The 22,537-nt window shown below is 45.3% G+C and overlaps 2 protein-coding genes across 2 annotated transcripts in view; both read left to right on the forward strand.

Annotated features, from left to right (window-relative positions):
• The window catches only part of RTF1 (RTF1 homolog, Paf1/RNA polymerase II complex component), a 40,490-nt gene extending 32,970 nt beyond the window's left edge, over positions 1–7,520 (forward strand). The window contains exons 10-18 of the mRNA XM_043985218.1: positions 2,050–2,137; positions 2,301–2,408; positions 3,014–3,091; positions 3,744–3,865; positions 4,026–4,083; positions 4,313–4,390; positions 4,786–4,881; positions 5,488–5,599; positions 6,639–7,520. Of these exons, the coding sequence (XP_043841153.1) occupies positions 2,050–2,137; positions 2,301–2,408; positions 3,014–3,091; positions 3,744–3,865; positions 4,026–4,083; positions 4,313–4,390; positions 4,786–4,881; positions 5,488–5,599; positions 6,639–6,745 (847 nt within the window). The 3' untranslated portion in view covers positions 6,746–7,520. The remainder of the gene's footprint in view (positions 1–2,049; positions 2,138–2,300; positions 2,409–3,013; positions 3,092–3,743; positions 3,866–4,025; positions 4,084–4,312; positions 4,391–4,785; positions 4,882–5,487; positions 5,600–6,638) is intronic.
• Positions 7,521–10,898: 3,378 nt separating this feature from the next.
• Positions 10,899–17,272, forward strand: LOC122738552 (carbohydrate sulfotransferase 8-like). The gene is made up of 4 exons (XM_043980558.1): positions 10,899–10,999; positions 12,604–12,662; positions 15,180–15,299; positions 16,258–17,272. The coding sequence occupies exons 1-4, from the start codon at positions 10,899–10,901 to the stop codon at positions 17,091–17,093; spliced, it is 1,116 nt and encodes a 371-aa protein (XP_043836493.1). The 3' UTR covers positions 17,094–17,272.
• The last annotated feature ends 5,265 nt before the right edge of the window (positions 17,273–22,537 follow it).

Genomic DNA, 22,537 nt, shown 5'->3' on the forward strand with positions numbered 1-22,537 from the left:
TTTTTCTTTTTCTTTTTCCTTTTTTCTTTTTTTTGTTTTTTTGCGGGGCAGTGGGGGTTAAGTGACTTGCCCAGGGTCACATAGCTAGTAAGTGTCAAGTGTCTGAGGCTGGATTTGAACTCAGGTACTCCTGAATCCAGGGCCGGTGCTTTATCCACTGTGCCACCTAGCTGCCCCCATTCTCTTCTTCTTCATGCATGTCTTGAGCTTCCCTGCCACCATGATCATTCATTATGGTGTGTTTTTTTGTTGTTTGGTTTTTTTTGCTTGGCCATTCTTCATTCCTACTTCCTAGCTTTGGACTTGATGTGTAACTTCTGGAGGGAAGGTCTGAGCTGGTCCTGTTGCTGCTTCTTGGGTTATTAAATGTTTTGTTATTCCAGGATCTCAGGGACAGGCTGGAGAACTGAAAGCTTTCAATGTTCCCAGAGTGATCTGATCCAGGGCAAAGTCTGATGACTGTTCCCCTGACCTGAGCTCTGCAAGTTCCTGACTTGTGTTTGGGTCTAAGCAAGAGTAGCCTGCTGCTGGATTCAGCCCCATCAGCCAGCTGCAGAGCTGTGTTGGTTCACTGTGGCAGAATTGTAGGCTTCCCTTTGGTCTGGAATTCTTGCCCTGGTTATTCCTCTGCAGACAGTGACCCTTCCAACTCTAAATTATCTTGCTATACATCAGATATGAAAGTTAGCATTAGTGACATGCCTAAACCTACTTAGAGTTACTATATGTCTCTCCATTTCCTTTTGAGTCACCCATAATTTTGATTGTTCAAAGATTGTAGTGTTCCGTAATTGACAGCTCTGTAGCATCACCAAAAAAATAGTAGATGTTTAAAAAATGGATTTTTGTGTCTAGGAATATCTTGCCATCCTTCCAATGACAAACCCCCTTGCACTTAACTAGCTTGGTCTTCAGACACGACACACATATTCTTCACTTGACACACTCAGAGCCTTTTCAGATTACTAGAACTTTCCCCAATGGCATAGCCTTGAGCCTTCAGGAAACCAGGATCACCTCAGCATAAGGCATTGTATTAGGACTTCATCAAAGATAAAAGAAGATTATCAATAACAGCCTATCTCTCTAGCCTCTACCTATCTCTGGCCTTCTATCTATATCTTTCTCTCAACTCAGAAATATATACATATTGGTTGTGGAATGAATGAATAAATTGTAGTTTATTAATGTAGTGGGGCATTGCTACACTATTAAAAATACTGGAATACTTTGATGGATCTGTGATTTCATCAAGTTAGATATTCCCTTCAGTAATGCAAATCAGTCAGTCAATGCTTTTTTACCCTGTACAGCTCTTTCTACATGACCTTTTATAAATCCTTCAATGGAGGGATCCCACCAACATGCTCTGAGGTACTTCCTCTCTATCTTGACAGTTCATTAATGCCAGTGGAGCAAATAGACTGTGCATTAGTTGTCTTTCATTATAGTTATCTGACCAGCCCACCTCCTTTCTTTGGCCCTTCCTTTCTCAAACTTATAAATATGAAGACTATATAAAACATTGAAATAATGCCAAGCAAAGAAAGCAGAACTAGAGTAATGACATTGACTAAACCACAACAAAACTTTGTGTAAAGATAAGAAATTGGCAGGAAATACAAAGTAAAAAAGTTCTTCAAGGTATTTCTTTTATGTAAGTAGTTCTTATTTGCATTTGATATTGAACTTTTTTCCTCCTACTTTTATTTGTTGAGATGATCATTTTTGAGAAACATTTTTTAAAAAAATAACAATTTTAGGCCCTCCCGTCCCCCAACTGTGGGTCATTTCCCCTATGGCTTCCTGAGAGTCTACAAGAGGTAGAACCTCTATCCTCTCCAGTGTTCATTCCATTCAGAAGACAGGAAGGTACTAGGTTCTGGATTGATTGATGGAATTTAGTGAAAATTGTATTAGGACAGCACTGATCAGAATAGTATATAACTATGATTTAACTCTGTGCTGCCTTCGATAGTCACCATTTGTATACAGTTTGAATAGTGCTCTCTCTTTTCTTTTGTTTGTTTTTTTTTTTTTTTGTCTTAGGCATGGCAGTGACCAGCGAGTGTTTCGCCTGGAGTTTGTCTCAAACCAAGAGTTCACAGAAAGTGAATTCATGAAGTGGAAAGAAGCGGTAAGTTCATAGACTTCAGGTAACTAAAGATGTAACACAGTGACATTTAGAGCCTTTTTGTTTGTTTGCTTTGGTTTGTTTGTTTTTGGTTTTGTTTTTATAGAGCTGTTCTTGACAGATTATCTTTTTTTTCCCCCTTTTCCCTGGTGGTGGGGATATTCAGATGTTTTCTGCTGGCATGCAGCTGCCTACCTTGGATGAAATCAACAAGAAGGAAGTGTCCATTAAAGAAGCTTTGAATTACAAATTCAATGATCAGGATATTGAAGAGGTGAGAAGCTGATAACCCAGGGACTAACTGTTCATCAAGGACCGATGTCTAGTGAGGGCCAAGTTTCTAGGCTCTGCTAGATTTGTAGGTCTGACACCTTTTTTTAGCTATTTTGTTTTCTTAATGAGTGGGTAAGAAGATTCCAAGAAGAAAGTCATAGTTGAAGGAAATAAACTCAGGGTTTGGGGGTCTGAGTGCCTGACTATTCTGCCATGACTTGGTGCTTCACTGATTTTCCTTCTCCAGAGCATTTTGCTGAAGTTCCTCCTCCATCTTCTGCTCCCTCTAGTTCTACAGATCTTCTCTTTGTGTTCTTCAGTTTCTGTAGTTTTCTCCTAGGCAGCAGCTAGCATTACAATCCTAGATCCACAGGCTGCTGCAGAGCTTATTGGTATATACTCCTTTTTCAGACTGTCCCTGAAACTTCTCCATAGCTCAGTCAGCACCAGCCTATCCCTTGGAATGAACTCTTTCTGTGGGGCCTGGCTCAACCCTAGGAAGAGAAGCTGCTTCCAGGAAGGACTTTGTTTATCTCATCTGCAAAGATATTTTTAAAATAACAAGACTCTTACCTCATTCCTGATGTCTCCTCCTCTCCGGTACAGATTGTAAAAGAGAAAGAGAGATTCAGAAAAGCTCCACCCAACTATGCCATGAAAAAAACGCAGCTCCTGAAGGAGAAGGTAAGGAATAGTCCTTAGGCTGGGCCTCAGGATCCCCAGTGATGCTGTATTGAGGTGATAGGGAGACAACTGTTGTTTTGTGGAGTGAAGGGCTTGGGAAAGTCTCTGAACCCATTTGCTAAGCATTTAGCCTACTCTGACTGCAAATGTAGGTGCAGCTTGGCCCTTTTCACTTCCACAAACTAATCAGGATCATTTTCTTTTCATAAATTGATGGGTTCCTTTTGAAATTCTCTACCCTTGAGTTTACGCCTATAAAACCAACCCCTGAAGTAACAGGCAGTAATGTTGAACCTGGCAACATAAGTGGTATTGGCAAGCAGGGATAGATTGGATTTTCTTTGTTTCCCAGTGGTAACATTAAAATCCTGTATATCTCTTGCTGGCATTTCATCCTCCTTAAGAATTGGCTAGATGGATGTTGTTAACCATCTTGATCGCTAGGTGTCCCCGAGGAGCCAGACAAGTGGGTAGGGAAGGTCATCATATTACAATTAACAAACTTTTTCAGAGTACTTCCAGTGTGATTTTTATCTTGAAAACACCCCTCTTCCAGTAGGGATCATTGCCTTTACTGTGCCTAGAGTGAAAAAATGTCATTTATAACCTACTGTAAAGGAGGACTGTCAGACAGATGACTTTGTGTTTGCAGGCCATGGCAGAAGACTTGGGAGACCAAGACAAGGCAAAGCAAATCCAAGATCAGCTGAATGAGCTGGAGGAAAGGGCAGAGGCCTTAGACCGGCAACGAACAAAAAATATTTCTGCCATCAGGTGAGTTCATGAATTAGTCACTTACCTTTCCCATGGCCCCCTGGAGCAAAATCATTGAGAGCATTGATAGCCTCCTTCTGCACACCTCTGGACTACTGCTATCTCATTCCTTGTTTTAATCCACCACTTGCCTCTTTCTCATATTCTGCTTTCTCCACAGTTACATCAACCAACGAAATCGGGAATGGAACATTGTTGAATCAGAGAAGGCCCTTGTGGTGAGTGGGGCTAAGATGATGGGATTTCATTTTTGTGATTTGAGTTCTTTTTGTCACCTCTCTGTCACTAAATACACTGAGTTCTGAAGTTCAGGAAAAAGGGAAGCTTGGACATTAGGGAACATAACTGATATTTCTGACTCATCTCAAACCAACATGAACTTATCGCGGGTAACAAGGGAAGGTAACAAGGGATTCCGCTTCTGTAACTCATTGTTCTCTGTTTCAGGCTGAAAGTCACAACATGAAAAATCAGCAGATGGACCCCTTCACCAGGCGGCAATGCAAACCAACTATCGTCTCCAATGTAAGTGTAGGAGTCAGAACCAAAGAAAGCTTTTCTTTGGGCTTGAGTACACCCTGGAGATTAAGGGAGAGATGGCTAGTATTTGGCTTTTCTCGGGCTCAGGATTCAAACACTCTGATATTTCTTAAGCCAACGCCTCTGAAAGTCTGTCGTAGATGCAAAAGAGAATAGCTTTGCTGGGAGTTTGTATGGATTTATCCCCTGTCACAGAACTGGAATGACAGAATAAGTTCTGAAAATCCTATAGATTCAGTTACTTAGGAACCTGACAGAATGTGACTTTCAGGGTGGGGTGGGTTGTTTAGGGAAAAGGTGTTGGAAGGGGGGCAGTATTTCTGGCAGGCAGGGTGAGTGCTGAAGAGCCTTAAATGTAATTTTGTTGTTGTTGTTCTCAGTCCAGAGATCCTGCTGTTCAAGCTGCCATCCTGGCTCAGCTGAATGCAAAATATGGCTCTGGTGCAATACCAGATGCTCCAAAGGAGATGAACAAGGCAAGTACCAAAGTGGCCTTCTGGACCAAGTAGCTAGCTTGTATGAATACGTTTTCCCCTAGTTCACCATTCAGACACTACCTGAAGGAAAAGTATGTTGAAGCTCAAACTTGCCCTACTATCCATCGTTTATGAAGCTAATAAATAACTTCATGTCTCCTTATTAGAAAGAAATTATCTAATTAAAAGCAGCTTTTCTGCTTAGGCACCGGTGAGCCTTAAATCTTGTAAATGTAAATTATGTGGTTTACTCCCTTTCTCAGTGCAATCATCCAGATTGAAGGGGCCCGTTCCCTCTTGAAGCAATTGAAACCCTGAATGTTGAGAGGAACATACTTCTAGTCCTCATGTCAAGTTCACTTCTATCTCCCTCCTTCTGGGCTTCAAAGAAGTGACTTTCTTGTCCCTGACTCCATATACTTTCCTTTGAAATTGAGTAACTATCTGGGAAAGTGTGATTGAGCAGCTTTTCTTTAGTACTTGAGTTAGAGAAAAGAGACATTACCAAAAACTGTTGCTTTTCTCCCTTACTCTGTGTCTTGCCAGGGGCTCTCAGTTTTTCTTTAGCACTGTTCTTCAGTTTTCAGACATCTGTCTACATTACAGGGTCAAGGAAAGGACAAAGACATCAACTCTAAGTCAGCCAGTGACCTCTCAGAGGACCTGTTCAAAGTGCATGACTTTGATGTGAAGATTGACTTGCAAGTTCCCAGTTCAGGTAGGCCAGGGTGATGGGGGCCTGGAGATGGTCTTTAGAAATCTCAACAGGGTGGGCAGCTAGATGGTGCAGTGGATAAAGCACCGGCCCTGGATTCAGGAGGACCTGAGTTCAAATATGACCTCAGACACTTGATACTTACTAGCTGGGTGACCCTGGGCAAGTCACTTAACTCCCGTTGCGCCCCCCCCCCCACCCCCAAAGAAGAAATCTCAGCAGGACTGGTTTTTGGCGGGGGGGCTAGTGGCCTACTGATCTCTAATCTGGAGCAGTACTTAAAGACCCAAATAGATAGCATGTTTTTTGGGGGTTTTTTGTTTTTTGGGTTTTTTAGTGAGGCAATTGGGGTTAAGTGACTTGCCCAGGGTCACACAGCTAGTAAGTGCTAAGTGTCTGAGGTCAGATTTGAACTCAGGTCCTCCTGAATCCAGGGCTGGTGCTCTATCTACTGTGCCACCTAGCTGCCCCTAGATAGCATGTTTTGAATAGGCACAAGTGGCATTTAGAAGGTAGTTTACTTTTCTCATCCTAAAATTGTTTCCAAACCTGGGATGAACACATGCAAAGTGAAGTGAGCAGAACCTTCTCCTAAACATTGTACAAAGTAGCAGCAATGTTGTAAGGATGATCTCCATTGTGAAAAATTAGCCATTCTGATCACAACAGTAATATATATGACATTTCCAAAGGCACATGATGGAAAATGCTCTTTACCTCCAGAGAAGGAACTGGTGAACTTGGAATGTAGATTGAAACATACTTTTTTTTAAAACTTTATTTTTATTATTTTATTTTGTTTATGTTTTCTTTTGCAATGGATATATGTTTTGTACGACATCACATCAAAATCAAACTGCATGACTTAACAGAGGAGAGAGGGCTGGGATGGGGAGAATTTGGGATTCAAAAGCTGAAAAAAAAATTTTTTTTAAGTTGTCACCATGTAATTGGGAACTATTTAATGAAATAAATAAAAATTAATTTTAAAAAGCAAGAAAACTTTGCAGTCACTGAAAATTTCCATGATCTTTCCACATAGAATCCAAGACGCTGGCCATCACCTCAAAGGCTCCCCCAGCCAAGGATGGTGCTCCAAGAAGGTCTCTGAACTTAGAAGACTATAAGAAACGACGAGGACTTATTTGAGCCAGCCCAGCCTGCTGCTTCTGACCCTGCATGCACCATGATGATGTTCCTCTTCTCCTCTTCTCCCTTGGTTTGCCCTCTTTGGGCTGAAGCAGCAGGGGTGCTGGGAAGAGACTCTTTCAACTGCCAGTCATCTGTAACATACAACCCATTTACTGTATAGATCTCCCTCATCTGCCCACCCTCCCTCCCCTCCCGCTGCCCCACACCTGTGTGCATTCGAGCTCTCTTGGCTTTTAGCCATGTCTTTCAGTTTGCATTTTACTTTTGATTTTTATCATCACCACAGTTTGTTGGGCCACTCTGCCTATGTTCAGTATTATAGCAGAGTCAGGATTCCTGCCAGAGCCTGTGGGTGGCGGCAGCAGCCCTGGGCAAGCTTCTCCCTGTACCACCCTGGGCATGGCCATCAAGCTTTGGCACCCGGCCCACGTTGGTAGGGATCGGGACTGGTCACCTACAGTCTTCCTTCTCTCCTCTACATCTTTCTCCACCTCTGCAGAAGGGAGTTTTTGAAAACTGGTTTAGTTTCCAAAAAGTGTACATTTTAAGAGGGAGGTGTGTATATGTGTGTGTATATGTGTGTGTGTGTGTGTGTGTGTGTGTGTGTGTGTGTGGATTTTTTCCAGGTGTTTTTTTTATCATTTTTAAGATGCAGTACTCTTTGTATCAGTCTGTTATGGTTCTCTACGGCTGTTTCAAATTTCTATCAGCTGTATTTGAGCATCTGAAATTACAAGAAAGAAACTTATTAAATGTGATTCTTCTTATTAAACAGGCCTGGCTACTGTAGCTGTGTGACTCCCTCCCTGATTCCCTGTCACCTCTTTGAACTCAGAAAAACTCCCCAGTAAAGTCCCTACCCAGTGGATGGGGAAGGGTTGAGGGTGGGGACAACAGTCCAGAGCCAGGGTTCAAGGGAGGGCAGTGAGACTTAACTCCTCACTGATCCATGGAATTCAGAAAGTGGCTTCTCTGCTACAATGTGGAGTCTCTGCCCTCAGCCCTGTGCACATGTCTGCTCTTTCTATGCCCCATAATCCCAAGTTCCTAGAAATTTTTTTTGCTCTTTGAGCAATTCTCAAGTTAGCTTTTTTTAAAAAAAAGAGAAATTGTTGAACATGAGTGGAAAGGACACAAAAAGGCAAATTGAAAATGTTACAAGCATGTGCAGTTGTGTGTATGCATATATATACATAATGATATATATCCGATATACACATATAACTGTGTATATATATATGCACATGTGTGTGTGATATGATTCACATATATATGTGTGTGTGTATATATATCTTTATATATCTAGTTGGTGCAGCTAACGTGATGCCAGCACAAAAGTGTGTGTGTGTGTGTATGTCTTTATGGAATGTTTGAAAAGAGATCAGCCGACTGCTTGATAATCATTCTCAGGTGTAAAGCTCCAAATGTAAATAAACGTGGCATTTAACAAATCTTTTCAGAACAAAGTACAGCTAAATATACTAAACCAAGAACTAAGCTAAAGGAACAACTGAGGGCTTGATGCATTTCTTTGGAGGGAAGGGGAATTGGACGTTCTGCTTAAGCACCTCTCTAGTCTCTGACAACAGGGAGTTGGGGGCGGGGCGGGGGGGGGGGGGGAGAAAAGATCAGGGTTAAGTTGTATTTAATCTTAGAAATGAAATGGATAGCTTTCCCAAGTTTATCAGATCCTCAGTGTTTTTTTTAACTTAGTTTACATTTTTCCTTTAAAAAAAATAAGCAGGGGATAATTTTGAAGAAAGAGTCCATCGCGATTGTGTCATATTAGCAAATGGACTAAAACAGAGCTGCAGCTCGGCTCTATGGTGTGAAGGAGAATTGATGGGCTTATTTTAAAAAACAAAAAACAAACAAAAAAACAAAACAAATTTATTTACTTGAATAGTCCACTGACTGAAACCCTTTGTGGACTATTGTGTAAATATGGAATCACAGACTGTTAAACATTTTCTGGACTCTGTGCCTGAGTCAGGGCCTCTCAAATAACTATGTACTTGGACTTTTTTGGTTTTGGTTTTAAAAGAAGTGAATTTACAGAATCAACCAGAATTGCTGGAGTCATTTTGATCCACCATGTAGATCTGTATTTAGCAACATTTGGATTTGGAGAAGTGCGCCGATGTTACAGCTGTGTAATAAAATTTGTATTAAAAAGAATTCCCATTTGCATCACAGTGTAGCTGGTTTGCCACAATCTTCCCCACATACTACAGATGAAACCTTCAGCCTGAGACACTGAAGCACAGAGGGGCTTCCATTTGGACTGACTGCAATATAGTTAGAAAAAAAAAATCAACCAAAGAAGACTCAAGGGTGAACTCTGCTCATCACCTGAACAGCCCACCTGTGGTTGGCCTCCCTCCCCCACTAAGACTGCTAACTCTTCTCCAGGCTCGTTCGAAGCAGGTGTATCACTTGGTTCCAACAAACTGGCATTGTCACAAAGCTGTGGTCTCTGGGACCGTGCACAGTTGTTTCACACACTGTGGTGCTTCGGTGATGATGGGAACATTGGCAGAAGGGCTGGTTTACACAAATTTTCTTGTTTCTTCCAGGAAAATTAACACCTTCCCTTCTGTCCATTTGCTGAGCTCATGATGTACAGATCTGAATGTCAGTCTTGCTTTTCCTCTTCTGACAGGTGTGGGGTGAAGCCTCGTTTCCCTTCAGAAGGGATGATTTTATTTGCTTTTGTTTGTGTGGAGTCCTGACTTGTCACTCAAACTGTACAGATATCTGTAAATAAACTTTATGCCCTGTTTTAACAAGGGGATCAGATTTAATCCAATGATTACATCCCAAGTGGCAAAGTCTGGGGAATTCATCTCCCCTTCCTCCTGTTGCCTCACTTCCCCTTGCTCATGGGATAGATATGAAGCTTTGCTCTTTTTCAACCCTTAGGTGACCTGGTTCCCTAAGACCCGCCCCTCTCACCTTTTCATCACCCTCCAAACGGTAAGGCAGCTAGTTGATGGGGAAAATAGTAATATCCTACCTTAGCTATTCAGCAAAGGCTCTTCCCAGTGTAGTGGGAGAGAACACAATATCGCTGCTTTCTTCAGCACTTGTATTCGATGGAAGTGATGCCTCCTGAGGCCCTCACACACTGCAGAAAGTCCAAGCCTTGTAGGAGGTAGCTCTCCATTAAAGTAAAATTTGCTGCCTTCTTCCTATAACATGACTCTTCCTCTCTCCAGTCCTACTAGCACACTGCTTTGCAGAGTCTACATTTGAAAGAGGAGGATACATGGCAGCCTTCAGCTGAACTAAGTATCAAGAAAGCCCAGCCGGGGACTAGAGTCATCATCTGTGGGCTATAGGATTATGAGAGGTGTGGTAGATGTTGATTTGAAGATATTAACTTGTTCAAAGCCCTTAGAGGGAAATTCTAAGACCCCACCTTACTGTAAGGTGATAGTCCCGATCCAATTCTACAAAATCCACTTAGAATTTTTCCAGGGAGGGAAATTTGGACATTGTTGGTTAAGGTCACAGTCAGTGACAGGTGGGACTCTGCCTAGCATTGTTTCTGCTGCCTTAAGCTAGACTTAAGTTTGATTGATTCTATCTCCTGGTGTCAGGTTTTGTGAGAAAAAATTCCCAGAGAGCATCCGGTCCTGGGGGAGGGAATCCTTAATCTAGCCTGACACATTAGCTCAGGAAGCTGAGACCTGTCTTGTTCTTTATCACTTTGCTCCAAAAAGAGCTGAAACAATTTCCTAAGTTCCTAACTTTCCTCTTTGGAGGACTCCCTCCCTCCTTGCTTACACATCCACAGCGTAGCCCAAATAGTCCTTGCACTAGTTCATCCTACCCTCTTCCCAGCTGGTTTTCACTCCCTCAGCCCAAATGGGAGGAGGTCTAGGCCCACCCTTCTTCCCCTCCCTCTCCTGGAAGGGCTTGGCTCAGAAATGGGCACTGCCCTATTGGCGGGGGAGGTGCCTGGCAGAGCTGGGAGCAGCAGGCAGATTTTCCCAAGCATTGTTTGCAGCAGGGGATCCGGACGTTCCCAAGGTCAGGTTGGACCGGATTTGACTAATTTGAGGATGGGATGGGGTGGGGGATGGGATGAAGATGGGAAGGGAAGGAGCTCCTAAGAGCCCTGAAGGTTAGGTCAGGTATAAACAGCATGCATCCCTGCAGCGTAGACAAGAAGGGGAGACTTGGTTCTGGACCAGACTCTCTGGATAGACAAGAGACAGCCTATGTTACCAGCCCACACCTGAGAAGGTAACCCAGCAGTCAAATCCAAGGGACTAAAGTTTTAAGGTCCCAGGGAATATGGAAGTGGTAAAGGAACAAAGGAGAAGTAGCAAAATTGAAGTAAAAAATAGAAAATCCTGCTAAGAATTCATTTTTACCAGGAAGATTAGGATTCCAAGGGCATATAAAAAGTAGTAAGAGCTGAGGAAAGTTCTGGATGAACAAACAGCCCAACAGAGACTCAGAACCTGAAGGAGGCGGAAAGTGGGGGGAGGGGGGGCAGAAGGAAGAAATGTTGGGCTGAACCACTCAGAATAGGCTAATAGATGGAGGGGCCCTCAGACTGTCTTGTCCAACTCTTATTTTTTGTTTTTTGTCTTTTACAGATAAATATACTGAGTTCTAGAGAATGAAATGGCTTGCCCCAAGTCACAGTATAGTCCCAACTATGCCTGTAACTCAGGTGTGGCATTCATTTTGGTTACAACCCACCCCACCTCGAAAAGACCCAGGGCCAGAAAAGGCAAGTGTGGTATAGTGGAAAGCAATGGAATTGGGTTCAGAAGACCAACCTAGATTATATTCCATTTCTGCCACTTACTTACAATGTGACTTGTTTAAAAAAGGCAAGTGGAGTAAAGTGACTTGCCCAGTGTTACACACCAAGTGTCTGAGGTTGGATTTGAACTCAGGGCCTCCTGACTCAAGAGCCAGCGCTCCATCCACTGCACCACCTAGCTGTCCCCTTACTGAGTGACTTGGGAAGAACCACAACCCCTCTTGGCCTCTGTTTCCTCATCTATAAAAGGCTACAAGATTTGGGGGCAGCTAGGTGGCGCAGTGGATAGAGCACCGGCCCTGGAGTCAGGAGTACCTGAGTTCAAATCCAGCCTCAGACACTTAACACTTACTAGCTGTGTGACCTTGGGCAAGTCACTTAACCCCAATTGCCTCACAAAAAAAAAAAAAAAAGGCTATAAGATTTGGAGCCAGAATGGACTTTACAGGTGGTTATCTGTTCCAAACCGGCTCCCTTCATTTTACAGAGGAAAATGGAGAGAAATTGACTCATCAAAGGTCACAGAGGAGCTCAGTGGCCAGGGAGGGAGCTGAAAGCAGGTCTCCCTACACCACTACCTCAGGCTACCCCTTTTCGCTACTTCTATAAAAGAAATAGGCTAAATAACCTCTAAGGAGCAGCTGGAGCAGTTATATCTGGAAGGCGGGGGGGAGAGGGGGGGCGGTGCAGACAGCTCGGGGAAACAAGAAACAAATCAAACAAGTTTCCCTTCACACCCAGATAGCTTGAACTGCTAGGGCTGGGGATTTGCCCCCCAGCCCGGGATATATGAGAGGACAGAGCAGTGACCCTGCCTGGTCCTGGCAGATAAGGCAGCTTGGTGGGGAGGGGAACCAGAAGGGCTGAACCTCCAGCCTGCGAAGGGAGTGCTCAACCAGCTCCCAAGGGAGGATCGAAGGTCGAGGGTGTGTCTGTCCTAGGGATGAGCCAGCTGGGATTGAGGATCACTGCACTGTGCCAGGATCCTGGGACCCCTCCCAGCCCTTTCTCCACCCTCCCAGGGCACGCTTCGTTTTTGATTCGGGGTCCCTCCGCACGACCCTTCTTCCAGTCCTCAGCTCCTCCCTCATCCCTTGAGAGCTTTCTGTGGCTACTCTGACATCATTCCAGGTGAGACTCGGGAAAGCTCCAGATAACTCTTTCCTAGGGATATCTGAACCTAGAGCTGACTTGGCTCCCCCAACCCCCGACCTGGGGCAGAGGAATGGGAAAGGAGCCAGAGTACAGTCTTAAACTCTGGCTGAGCTGGGAGAGGGGGGTATCCTGTTCTTCCTGTCCCACTCCCATCCTTCTCTGGTCCAAAACCTTTGCCCTCTCCTGAGCCACCTTTATCCTCAAACTCCCCAAACTCTCCTTCCTCACCCACCCTGGGGGCCCAAGGCCTTGAATGCCAAAACCTCTGCATGCTTGAGGAAAGAAATGTCTCCCTCGCCACCTCTATGTAGAAGCCCCGGCTCACAGCCCTCACCACTCCCGCCCTAGTCCGGATTCTGCCTAGACACAGGGCTATTTTGACTGCATTGTCTAAACCATAAGGAAGGCACTTAAGGAAGTTAATTAAGCCCTTTGGCTGAAACCCAGAAGGCCAGAGGAATGCAATTTAACCTAGCCACAACCACTGTCTGTCGGACAGTGGGTCCCCGGACCAATAACTAAATCCTGAAGATAACCCCAGCAGCTCGGAGGACCTGTCAGGTGGGCCAAGAGTCAAGTGAAGTCCTGAGCTAGCAGCAGAGTTCAACCAGGATCCTAATTCTCCCAGGAAGAGAAGGATCAGCAATAGCACTCTTTCTTGTCCCCTAGTCCTCACCTTTTACTTTTCTCAGAGACAAAGCAACTCAAAGACGTTTATGCAGGCATGCTGGGTCAAAGGTGTGTATGTATTCACACTGGGGAGGGTGGAGATTCCCAGTAAAATGTCAGCTCTTTGAAAGTGGGGACTCTTCTTCCTTTTTGTCCTTCTATCTCCAGCACTTAGCATGTGGTAGGTGGCTTTGGTTTTGAATTTTTTTTTTTTAGTGAGGCAATTGGGGTTAAGTGACTTGCCCAGGGTCACACAGCTAGTAAGTGTTAAGTGTCTGAGGCCGGATTTGAACTCAGGTCCTCCTGACTCCAGGGCTGGTGCTCTATTCACTGCGCCATCTAGCTGCCCCCTGCTTTTGATTTTGATTTGTACTCCCAGGGAATAGCACAGGGCCTGTTGCATTCATAAATGTTTGGTTGGATTGGATTGGATTGGATTGGATGGTGCATCTCCAACTGCTGCTACCACACAGCCTTTGGAGGCTCTGTTCCCTCCACTCCTGCAGGAAGTGTGGTCCAAAAGCTCCACCTATCTTCAAATCAAAGGGGACAAGATTGACATCTTTCAAAAAGAGTTTTATGAGAAAGGCAGAGAGACAGGAGAACAAGATGGGAGGGGCAAGGAGAGGAGAGAGGGAGATAAAAGAGGAAAGGAAGAGGAGAAAGGAAGAAGACAGAGAATAGGGAGAGGAGAGAAAAGGGAAAGGAGAGAGAGAAGCAGGAGAATGAGATAAAAAAGAAAGGGAGAGGAGAGAGAGAAGAGGGAGTAGAAGAGGAAGAGAAGGAGAAGGAAGAGGAGGAGGAAGGAGAGAGAGAGAGAGAGAGAAAGAGAGAGAGAGAGAAAGAAAGAGAAAAAGAAAGAGAGAGAGAGAAAGAAAGAGAGAGAGAGAGAAATTTTACAGAGCACCAGAATTTTGTGTTGTGTAGTCACAGGTTATCTTAACAACCATAGTTTGAGGAGGTTACTCCTTTTATAATTCATCCCTACTGCCTAAGACCCCACTCTCAATTCCCTTCTCCCTCCCAATAAAAAAGTAAACCCTCAGGATAATAAACCTGTTAATGAGTGATCCTGGGTAGCTGTGTGACCCTGGTCAAGTCTGTCTTGGATTCCTCACCTGTGAGGTAGAAGATTAGATTGCAACTCTCCTCTGTTCCTATAGACAAGCCTTTATTTTATTTTATTTTTTGGTGGGGCAATGAGGATTAAGTGACTTGCCCAGGGTCACACAGCTAGTGTCAAATGTCTGAGGTCAGATTTTGAACTCAGGTGCTCCAGAATCTAGGGTGGGTGCTCTCTCCACTTCACCATCTAGCTGCTTCCTAGACAAGCCTTTACATGGAGTCACTTAATTTAGCTGTAGTAGGGGGTGGGAGGTGTGGGAAGGAGGGGGGAAAGGACGGGAAAAGGAAAGTGACAAGATATATCTATTCTGAATCAGTAGATGGTTCCAAGCCCTCAGAAAACTGGACAGGGAAGTGTAGTTCCAAGCCTGGACAGGTGGAGGAGCTCCTGCTGGAGGTATCTGTTCCAAGGTGGATTTGGAAACACAAGAATTTGGGTTCCAATGCCAGATCTACCATTTAGTCCTCGTGTGACCTCAAGTCTCACTCACACTCACACACACACACAGAAACAAGCCCACTTGACAGCCTGGGTTGATTGACTGAAACTCTGGTGCACAAGGGAGCCAGGGGAGACATTGGGGAGGGAAGGAAAATGCCAGGATAGAGGCCCTGAAATCCCTGCAGCTCTGTGGAAATAGGGAGGGAAGCTCGGGCTATATCTTTAGTCCTACTGATTCCTTCCTATGGGTTCCCCAGAGCTCTTGAAAGCCAGGATGGATCAGTTCTGCAAACTGCACTTTCTTTTTGGCCTGTGTCTCTTGTTGCTCTGGATCTATTATCGACAACTGCAAACTCCCCAAACTGGTAAGCCACTTAGGCAAAGGTGTGGTGGAGGGAAACAAGGGCCTAATTGGTGTATTACCACATTGCTTTCTTTTATATTTTTTTGGTGGGGAGGGGTTGGTTGGGAATGGTTGGCAGTAGAACTTCTTGTAAGGAAATTCCTTCTACTAATAAACTTATTTTCTAAGACTGCATTATAATTGCTTGAGGTCACCTAGATAATATGAGTCAGAAAAGATATTTGAACCTGTACCTTCCTGACTTGGAGGCTAGCTACACCCCAATGCTTCTCCAGCAAGATTGCTCAGTTGTAAACTCCTTGAGAGGCAGGAGCTGTATTTGATTCCTGAGTTTCTTCTGTAAAAGGAAAAGATTGTGGGAGTAACCTGGTACCCCCCCCATAGTAATAGCTAGCATTTAAAGACTTTTGTTTATTTTTCCCCCCAGGAGCAATGAGGGTTAAGTGACTTGCCCAGGGTCACACAGCTAGTAAGTGTCAAGTCTCTGAGATTGGATTTGAACTCAGGTCCTACTGAATCCAGGGCCAGTACTTTATTCACTGCGCCACCTAGCTGCCCCTAATAGCTAGCATTTATATAGTGCTTTAAGACTTGCAAAAGGGGGGCAGCTGGGTGGAGCAGTAGATAAAGCACTGGACCTAGATTCCGGAGGACTCGAGTTCAAATTCGGCCTCAGATACTTGACACGTACTAGCTGTGTGACCCTGGGCAAGTCACTTAACCCTCACTGCCCCGCCAAAAAAACAAACCCCACAAAGACTTGCAAAACGCTTTCCGTATATTAACTCGTTTGATCATCACAACAGCCCTGAAACGTAGGTGATATTATCCTCGTTTTACAGAAGGGGAAACTAAGGAACAGAAAGGTCACCCAGTTAAGTAACTAGGTCAAGATTCGAACGCAGAACGTCCTAATGCCAGATCCTGGGTTCTCTCCACAGCGCCCCCTGACGCCACCCCACCCTTTCCTCTCCGCACAGACACCCACGTCCCTTGGAAGCGCACGCAGCAGCAACGCCTGGCTCAGCTGAGCGCCGCCTGCAAGAGGTACGGACTCTGGAATTCCAGCAGCCTCCCCTTGCCCAAGCAAGTGGCCCGGCAGCTGCTGGTGGAGCCCAATCACCACCTGCTGTACTGCGAGGTGCCCAAGGCGGGCTGCTCCAACTGGAGGCGCGTGCTGCTGCTGCTCACCCTCAACCTGAGCGGCTGGGACCCGGCCGACGTGGAGTCCGCCACCCTGCACCAGACGCGCCTCCTTCGGCGGCTCAGCTCCTTCCCGCGCCCCGAGGGTGACCTCGTGCTGCAGAACTACACCCGGGTGCTGGTCACCCGGCACCCGCTCGAGCGCCTCGTCTCCGCCTATCGAGACAAGCTCCTGCACTCGGAGCCCTACTACATTCAGGTAGCAAACCGCATGCGCGCCGCCGTCCGCGGGGCCGGGGACCAGCAGAAGCAGCGCAACCTCACCTTCCCCGAGTTCGTGACTTTCGTGCTGCGCCAGGAGCCGGCCAAGCTGGACGTGCACTGGAAGCCCATAGAGTTGCTCTGCTTGCCTTGCACCATGCGCTACGACATGCTCATCCGCCACGAGAACTTGAGCTCGGAGGCGGGGCACGCGCTGAGCTTCCTGGGAATCCCCGGCCAGGGGCTCTTCCCCTCCATCAAGGAGCACTTGAGCGAAAGGCGCACGAACGTCGATCTCACTCTCCACTACCTTCGGCAGCTCAGCCCCAAACAGCTGAGTGGCCTCTACAGCCTCTACTTCCTCGACTTTTCGCTCTTTGGGTACCAACCACTGATCCCCTGACTCCCGTCGTGCCCTGGATGGGAGCAGGAGGTTAACGGCAATTCAGTCCGTTTCTGCTCAACGCGCCTTTGTGCAGTTCCTACACTGTGCCAAGCGCTGTGCCAAGCGGGGGGAAATACAGACCTAAAACCAAACAGCCCCTGCCTTCAAAAAGCTTACATGCACCTGGGTGTAAAACAATAAGTACACAGAGATGTAAATACAAGATAAGTGCAAAATAAAGAAAAAGCAAATTTCGTTGGGCCAAAACACTAAAAATTGAGAGGGATCTAGAAAGACCTTTTTTTTAGGAGGCAGAATTCGAGCCTCAACGATCCTTGAAGGCAGGTAGGGATTCAAAGAACAAAAAGCAGGAAGGTGGGGCGCGGGGAAGGGCATTCCTCCTGTGGAAAGGCACGAAGTCGGGAAATGGAGTGTGATGAACTGGGGAGCAGCGGGGATGCCAGTGTAACGAGCATAAAGCCCGTCTGACGGTAAAGAAGTAGGATCCCAACTGGGCTTCTAAACCTCAAGGGGCTGGAGCTGCCCCCCCCCCCCCCACACACACACACTTAGGGAAATTGCCTCTCAGTGACTCAGTCAGTGAGTGAGTAACATTATAGTGGCTTGTAAATCGGCTACGGGTGGGGACGGCGGGGAGGAGTCTTGCGGCCACAACACCCAGCCACTGGCTGGCAAACCACACACGCCTTTCCCAAGCCTGAATTATAACCCTGTTTGTTAAACACGCGCAGGGGAAAGTGTATTTACCTCCCAATTACAGGAATGCCCTCTGGGAGGAGCAGAGGGTTTTCTTGGATTAACTCGTTCCTTCCTTCTTTTCTTCCCTCCCTCCCTCCCTCCCTCCTTTCCCTCCCTCCCTCCCTCCCTCTATTTCTTCCTTCCTTCCTTCCTTCCTTCCTTCCTTCCTTCCTTCCTTCCTTCCTTCCTTCCTTCCTTCCTTCCTTCCTTCCTTCCTTCCTTCCTTCCTTCCTTCCTTCCCTTCCCAAACCCTTGCTTTTGGGTTACCAATTATGTCTGGACGTCCTGTTCCTTTGGTACTCTCTCACCTGAACTTCCACTAAAACAGATGATTTTGCCAACGGGTCTTTCTAGCTTCCAACTCCTTGGGGCTTCTGGGAAATTTGCACCTGAGAGAGTTAGGAATTTTTTTTTTTACTGTGTCATGAGAGTAAATGTTCTTATTCTGCATCCACAGGAGTGGTGACACATTTTGTTCATCATAGGTGAGAGTGATTTAGGGCCTTCAGGAACATTACTTTCAGAGAGGTGGATCCTGCTATCCTATCCTCACCCTTCTCCCATTCTCTATGAAGGGGTTCTCTGGAAAACCCATGATTTTGTTTGGGATTGGAAAGGTTAAAATATTCCAGAGAAATGAAAAATGGGTTTGAGTGTCAGAGCCTTAGAGACATCCTTAGATCTGAAGCGGTTGAGGACACACTGTGGGGCCACAACAGGGGCTCTTCATCTTTGGGATGTGTCACAGACCCACCATGGACAGTCAGTCAAAGCCTATGGACCGGAATGTTTTGAAATGTATAAAATAAGGGGGCAGCTAGGTGGTGCAGTGGGTAGAGCCCTGGCCCTGGATTCAGAAGGACCTGAGTTCAATCTGACCTCAGACACTTGACACTTACTAGCTGTGTGACCCTGGGCAAGTCACTTAACCCCCCATTGCCCCGCAAAAAAAAAAAAAGAAAGAAAGAAAAGAAAAAAGAAAGGAAAAGAAACATATAAAATAAAATGTGCAGAATGACAAAGGATATGATATTAATACTGAAATGATATTGAAATAGTTAGCAAAAACCATTTTTTTTTTAAGTTCATGAATCCCAGGTTAAGAACCCAGGCAAGAGGCCAGACCCCTAGTCCCTGGGTCCATGAGCTAGCCCAAGCTCTTTGCCTCTGATAAGCCAGCTTTCTTCCTCACCTTCCTCACACCCTTTCCAAGCCTCGTGTCTCTTTATAGAGCTGTACTAGATGACCTGAGCAAAGAGGATGTAGGTTTCAGGATGTAGACCTTCAAGGCTTAGGCCTTGAACTTGGACTGAAAAGTGTGGGGGGAGGGGGGAGGCTAGCAGCCAAGCTATGAAAATATTCACTGAGGGTGCTACAGAGTAAGTTGTACCATAGCAGGCACCTTTGCTTCTACTACTGCTTTTAGGGCTCAGAAGGGTCTGACCTAGCAACTCCCTGATCTTTTCCCAGAAAACACAGCTGCCTTGGATATCACAGATCCCCATCCCAGGGGACATCCTGCATCAGTGATGGAAGTAGGGCATTGTCTGGCACCATACAAGCGAGGGCAAGTTTACTTCTGTATTAAAAGCCCTCCTTTAACAGGAGGGAGCACAATGTCTCCTCTTGGCCTTCTCCTGGGTCAGTTTGCATCCTTCCTTCTCTCCCTCACAGACCCTTCCTTCTCAATTATGCTCCTTTCTAATCCCCAAGTAGAATCACACTCCTAACTCAGTTTGTAAAGGGCAGGAATGATCCAAGCCTGGGGAATAGTGAAAGTAACTCTAAGGCCTGGCAGGGGTCTGGGGTCCAGCTGTATTTGGGTTATGCCTCTCCTCTGGTGGCTTTAAAAGAGATACTTAGGGGGGCAGCTAGGTGGCACAGTGGATAGAGCACTGGCCCTGGATTCAGGAGGACCTGAGTTCAAATCCGGGCCTCAGACACTTAACACTTACTAGCTGTGTGACCCTGGGCAAGTCACTTAACCCCAATTGCCTCACCAAAAAAAAAAAAAAAAAGGAAAAAGAGATACTTAAGTCTTAAGTCCTCCACAAAAATGTATACTTTGCCCCTTCTCCCTCACCCATGAAAACTAGGGGGGCTAGATAGCAAAATCAATAGAGCACTGGGCCTAGAATCAGAAGGACCTGAATTCAAATCCAGTCCCAGACACTTACTAGCTCTGTGATCCTGGGCAAGTCATTCAACTGCTGTCTGCCTCAGTTTCCTTATCTGTAAAATGGGGATAATAATGGCAGCCACTTCACAAGGCTATTGTGAAGATCAAATTAGATAATACTTGTAAAGTGCTTTGTAGTTTCTGAGCCAATAGGCACTTAAATACTTGTTTCCTTCCTCCCTCCCTCCCACCCTCCCTCCCTTCCTTCCTTCCTTCCTTCCCATCCCGCTACCTGCCAAGCACAAGAGGAATAAACTTCAGAAAGGGCTTAGAGACAGGAACTCCATTCCCACTTGCAGCCTCTCATTCCCGTATCCTAAAAATAATAGATTAAATCATTCAACAAACATGTATAAGGACCTTGAATGCCAGTTTAAGGAGTATGGACATTATTCTGTAGTCAACTAAGGTGTAATCAAAAGTTTCTGAACAGGGGGCAGCTAGGTGGCACAGTGAATGAAGAAGCACTGGCCCTGGATTCAGGAGGACCTGAGTTCAAATCCAGCCTCAGACACTTGACACTTACTAGCTGTGTGACCCTGGGCAAATCACTTAACCCCCACTGCCCAGCCAAAAAAAAAAGTTTCTGAGCAGTAGATCAAATGCATTCATATCAAAGCATTAAAGAAATTAATGTTATAGTGGATAAGATGGAATGGAGAGGACAGACTGAAGGTGGGGAGATCAGTTAGGAAGCTACTGCAGTAGTTGAATGGGTAAATGATAAGTTCCTAAAGTATGAGAGATATATTGTGGGATGAGTAAAAATGAGAAGACAAGGGGCAGCTAGATGGCGCAGTGGATAGAGCACCTGCCTTGGATTCAGGAGGACCTGAGTTCAAATCCGGCCTCAGACACTTGACACTTACTGTATGACCCTGGGCAAGTCACTTAACCCTAATTGCCTCACCAAGAAAAGAAAAAGATGAGGAGACAAAGATAAACCTAAGGTTGCAAGCAAAGATAGAGATAGGGAAGTCAGGTTTCAGGTGTAAATGTTAATTCAGTTTTAGATTTTGCTTGAGTTAAACATACACTTAACCCTCTTTGCCTCAAATTCCTCATCTATAAGATGGACTGGAGAAGGAAATGGAAAACCAATCCAGTAGCTGGAGTTCTTAGCTCCCAAGGTGGTCTATGGTTAGATTTCAAGGGATTGGGGCAGCTAGGTGGCACAGTGAATAAAGCACTGGCCCTGGATTCAAGGAGAACCTGAGTTCAAAATCTGGCCTCAAACACTTGACACTAGCTGTGTGACCCTGGGAAAGTCACTTAATTCTCATTGGCCAGACCAAAAAAAAAAAAGGCAAACGTCAAAGAAATGATTTTTTTAAAGAAGGGGGAATCTTATCATATACATAGAGCCGGTGGAAAAGTAAAAGTTGAAGAGAGGAGAGGAGGGATGGTTGATGGAGTGAGGTCTTGGAGAAAATGGGATAGACCAAAGGCACAGGTAGAGTAGTTAGCCATGACCAGAATGAACCCCATCTCTTCCTTAGATATGGAAATCGAGGAGGGGAGAATGAATAAAAAGAGTTTCTAGGTGAGGAGAGGAATTGGGGACACTTCCATCAAGTATACTGGGTCTTCTCATTCCCACACTTTTCCAACTTTGCCAACCTTCTCCTAACATGGCTGCTACCCTGGGGCATGGGGAGGCATTGGACTGCTTAACCCAAGTTAACACTTATTAACGCTTTATAAATATTAGAGTATTCAAGTCTGAGGTCTTCCAAGGAAAAGGTATCCATCTCCCGGAAGGAATCAGCCCACTTCAGTTGTAACCTACACAAGAAAAGACACAGAACACTTCCAAAGCCGCAAAGCCATTCATTTGGGTTGTGTGACCCTGGGCGAGTCACTTAACTTGCCTCAGTTTCTTCATCTGTAAAATGGATGATACTAGTACCTACCTCTCATGGAAAGTGATGCGTCAATAGTAAAGCTCTCTAGAAATTTAAGTTGTTATTTTAGAGATGAGGACACTGAGTTACAACTTCTGTTTCTTCATCTGTAAAATTACATTCTCTAAGGTCTCTTCCAACACTCATATTCCATGACTTATTATATTCCACATAATAATAACAGCTCACATTTATCGAGACTTTAAGGTTTGCAAGTTGGTTTACACTTATTCTGTCAATTGAGCCCCACAACGATTCTGTGAGATAGATGAGTGATCCTCATTTTATAGATTAGGAAAAAGAGGCTCACAGAGCCTTGCCCAGCATCACCCACGAAGTATCGGAGACATGATCTGAATCCTCTATCTACTACATCAAGCCTCCCTAAATTTGCAAGGCTCTTTTAAAAGAGTTTTCATATCTTATTTTATCTCACAACAGTTCTTTGAGGTAGATGCTGTATATTTTTATTGCAATTTATTTCATAGATGAGAGAAATCCGTTAAGTGACCTGCCTCGGGTGACACAATTAATGGGAGATCTGGGACAAGAATCTGGTCTTGTAACTCACAGGCCTGGGTGAGTCCTGAGGCAAGTAGCGTGCCTATACTGAGGGGCTT

Source organism: Dromiciops gliroides, chromosome 2 (genome assembly GCF_019393635.1).
Source record: "Dromiciops gliroides isolate mDroGli1 chromosome 2, mDroGli1.pri, whole genome shotgun sequence".
In the NCBI taxonomy this organism is placed as follows: domain Eukaryota; kingdom Metazoa; phylum Chordata; class Mammalia; order Microbiotheria; family Microbiotheriidae; genus Dromiciops; species Dromiciops gliroides.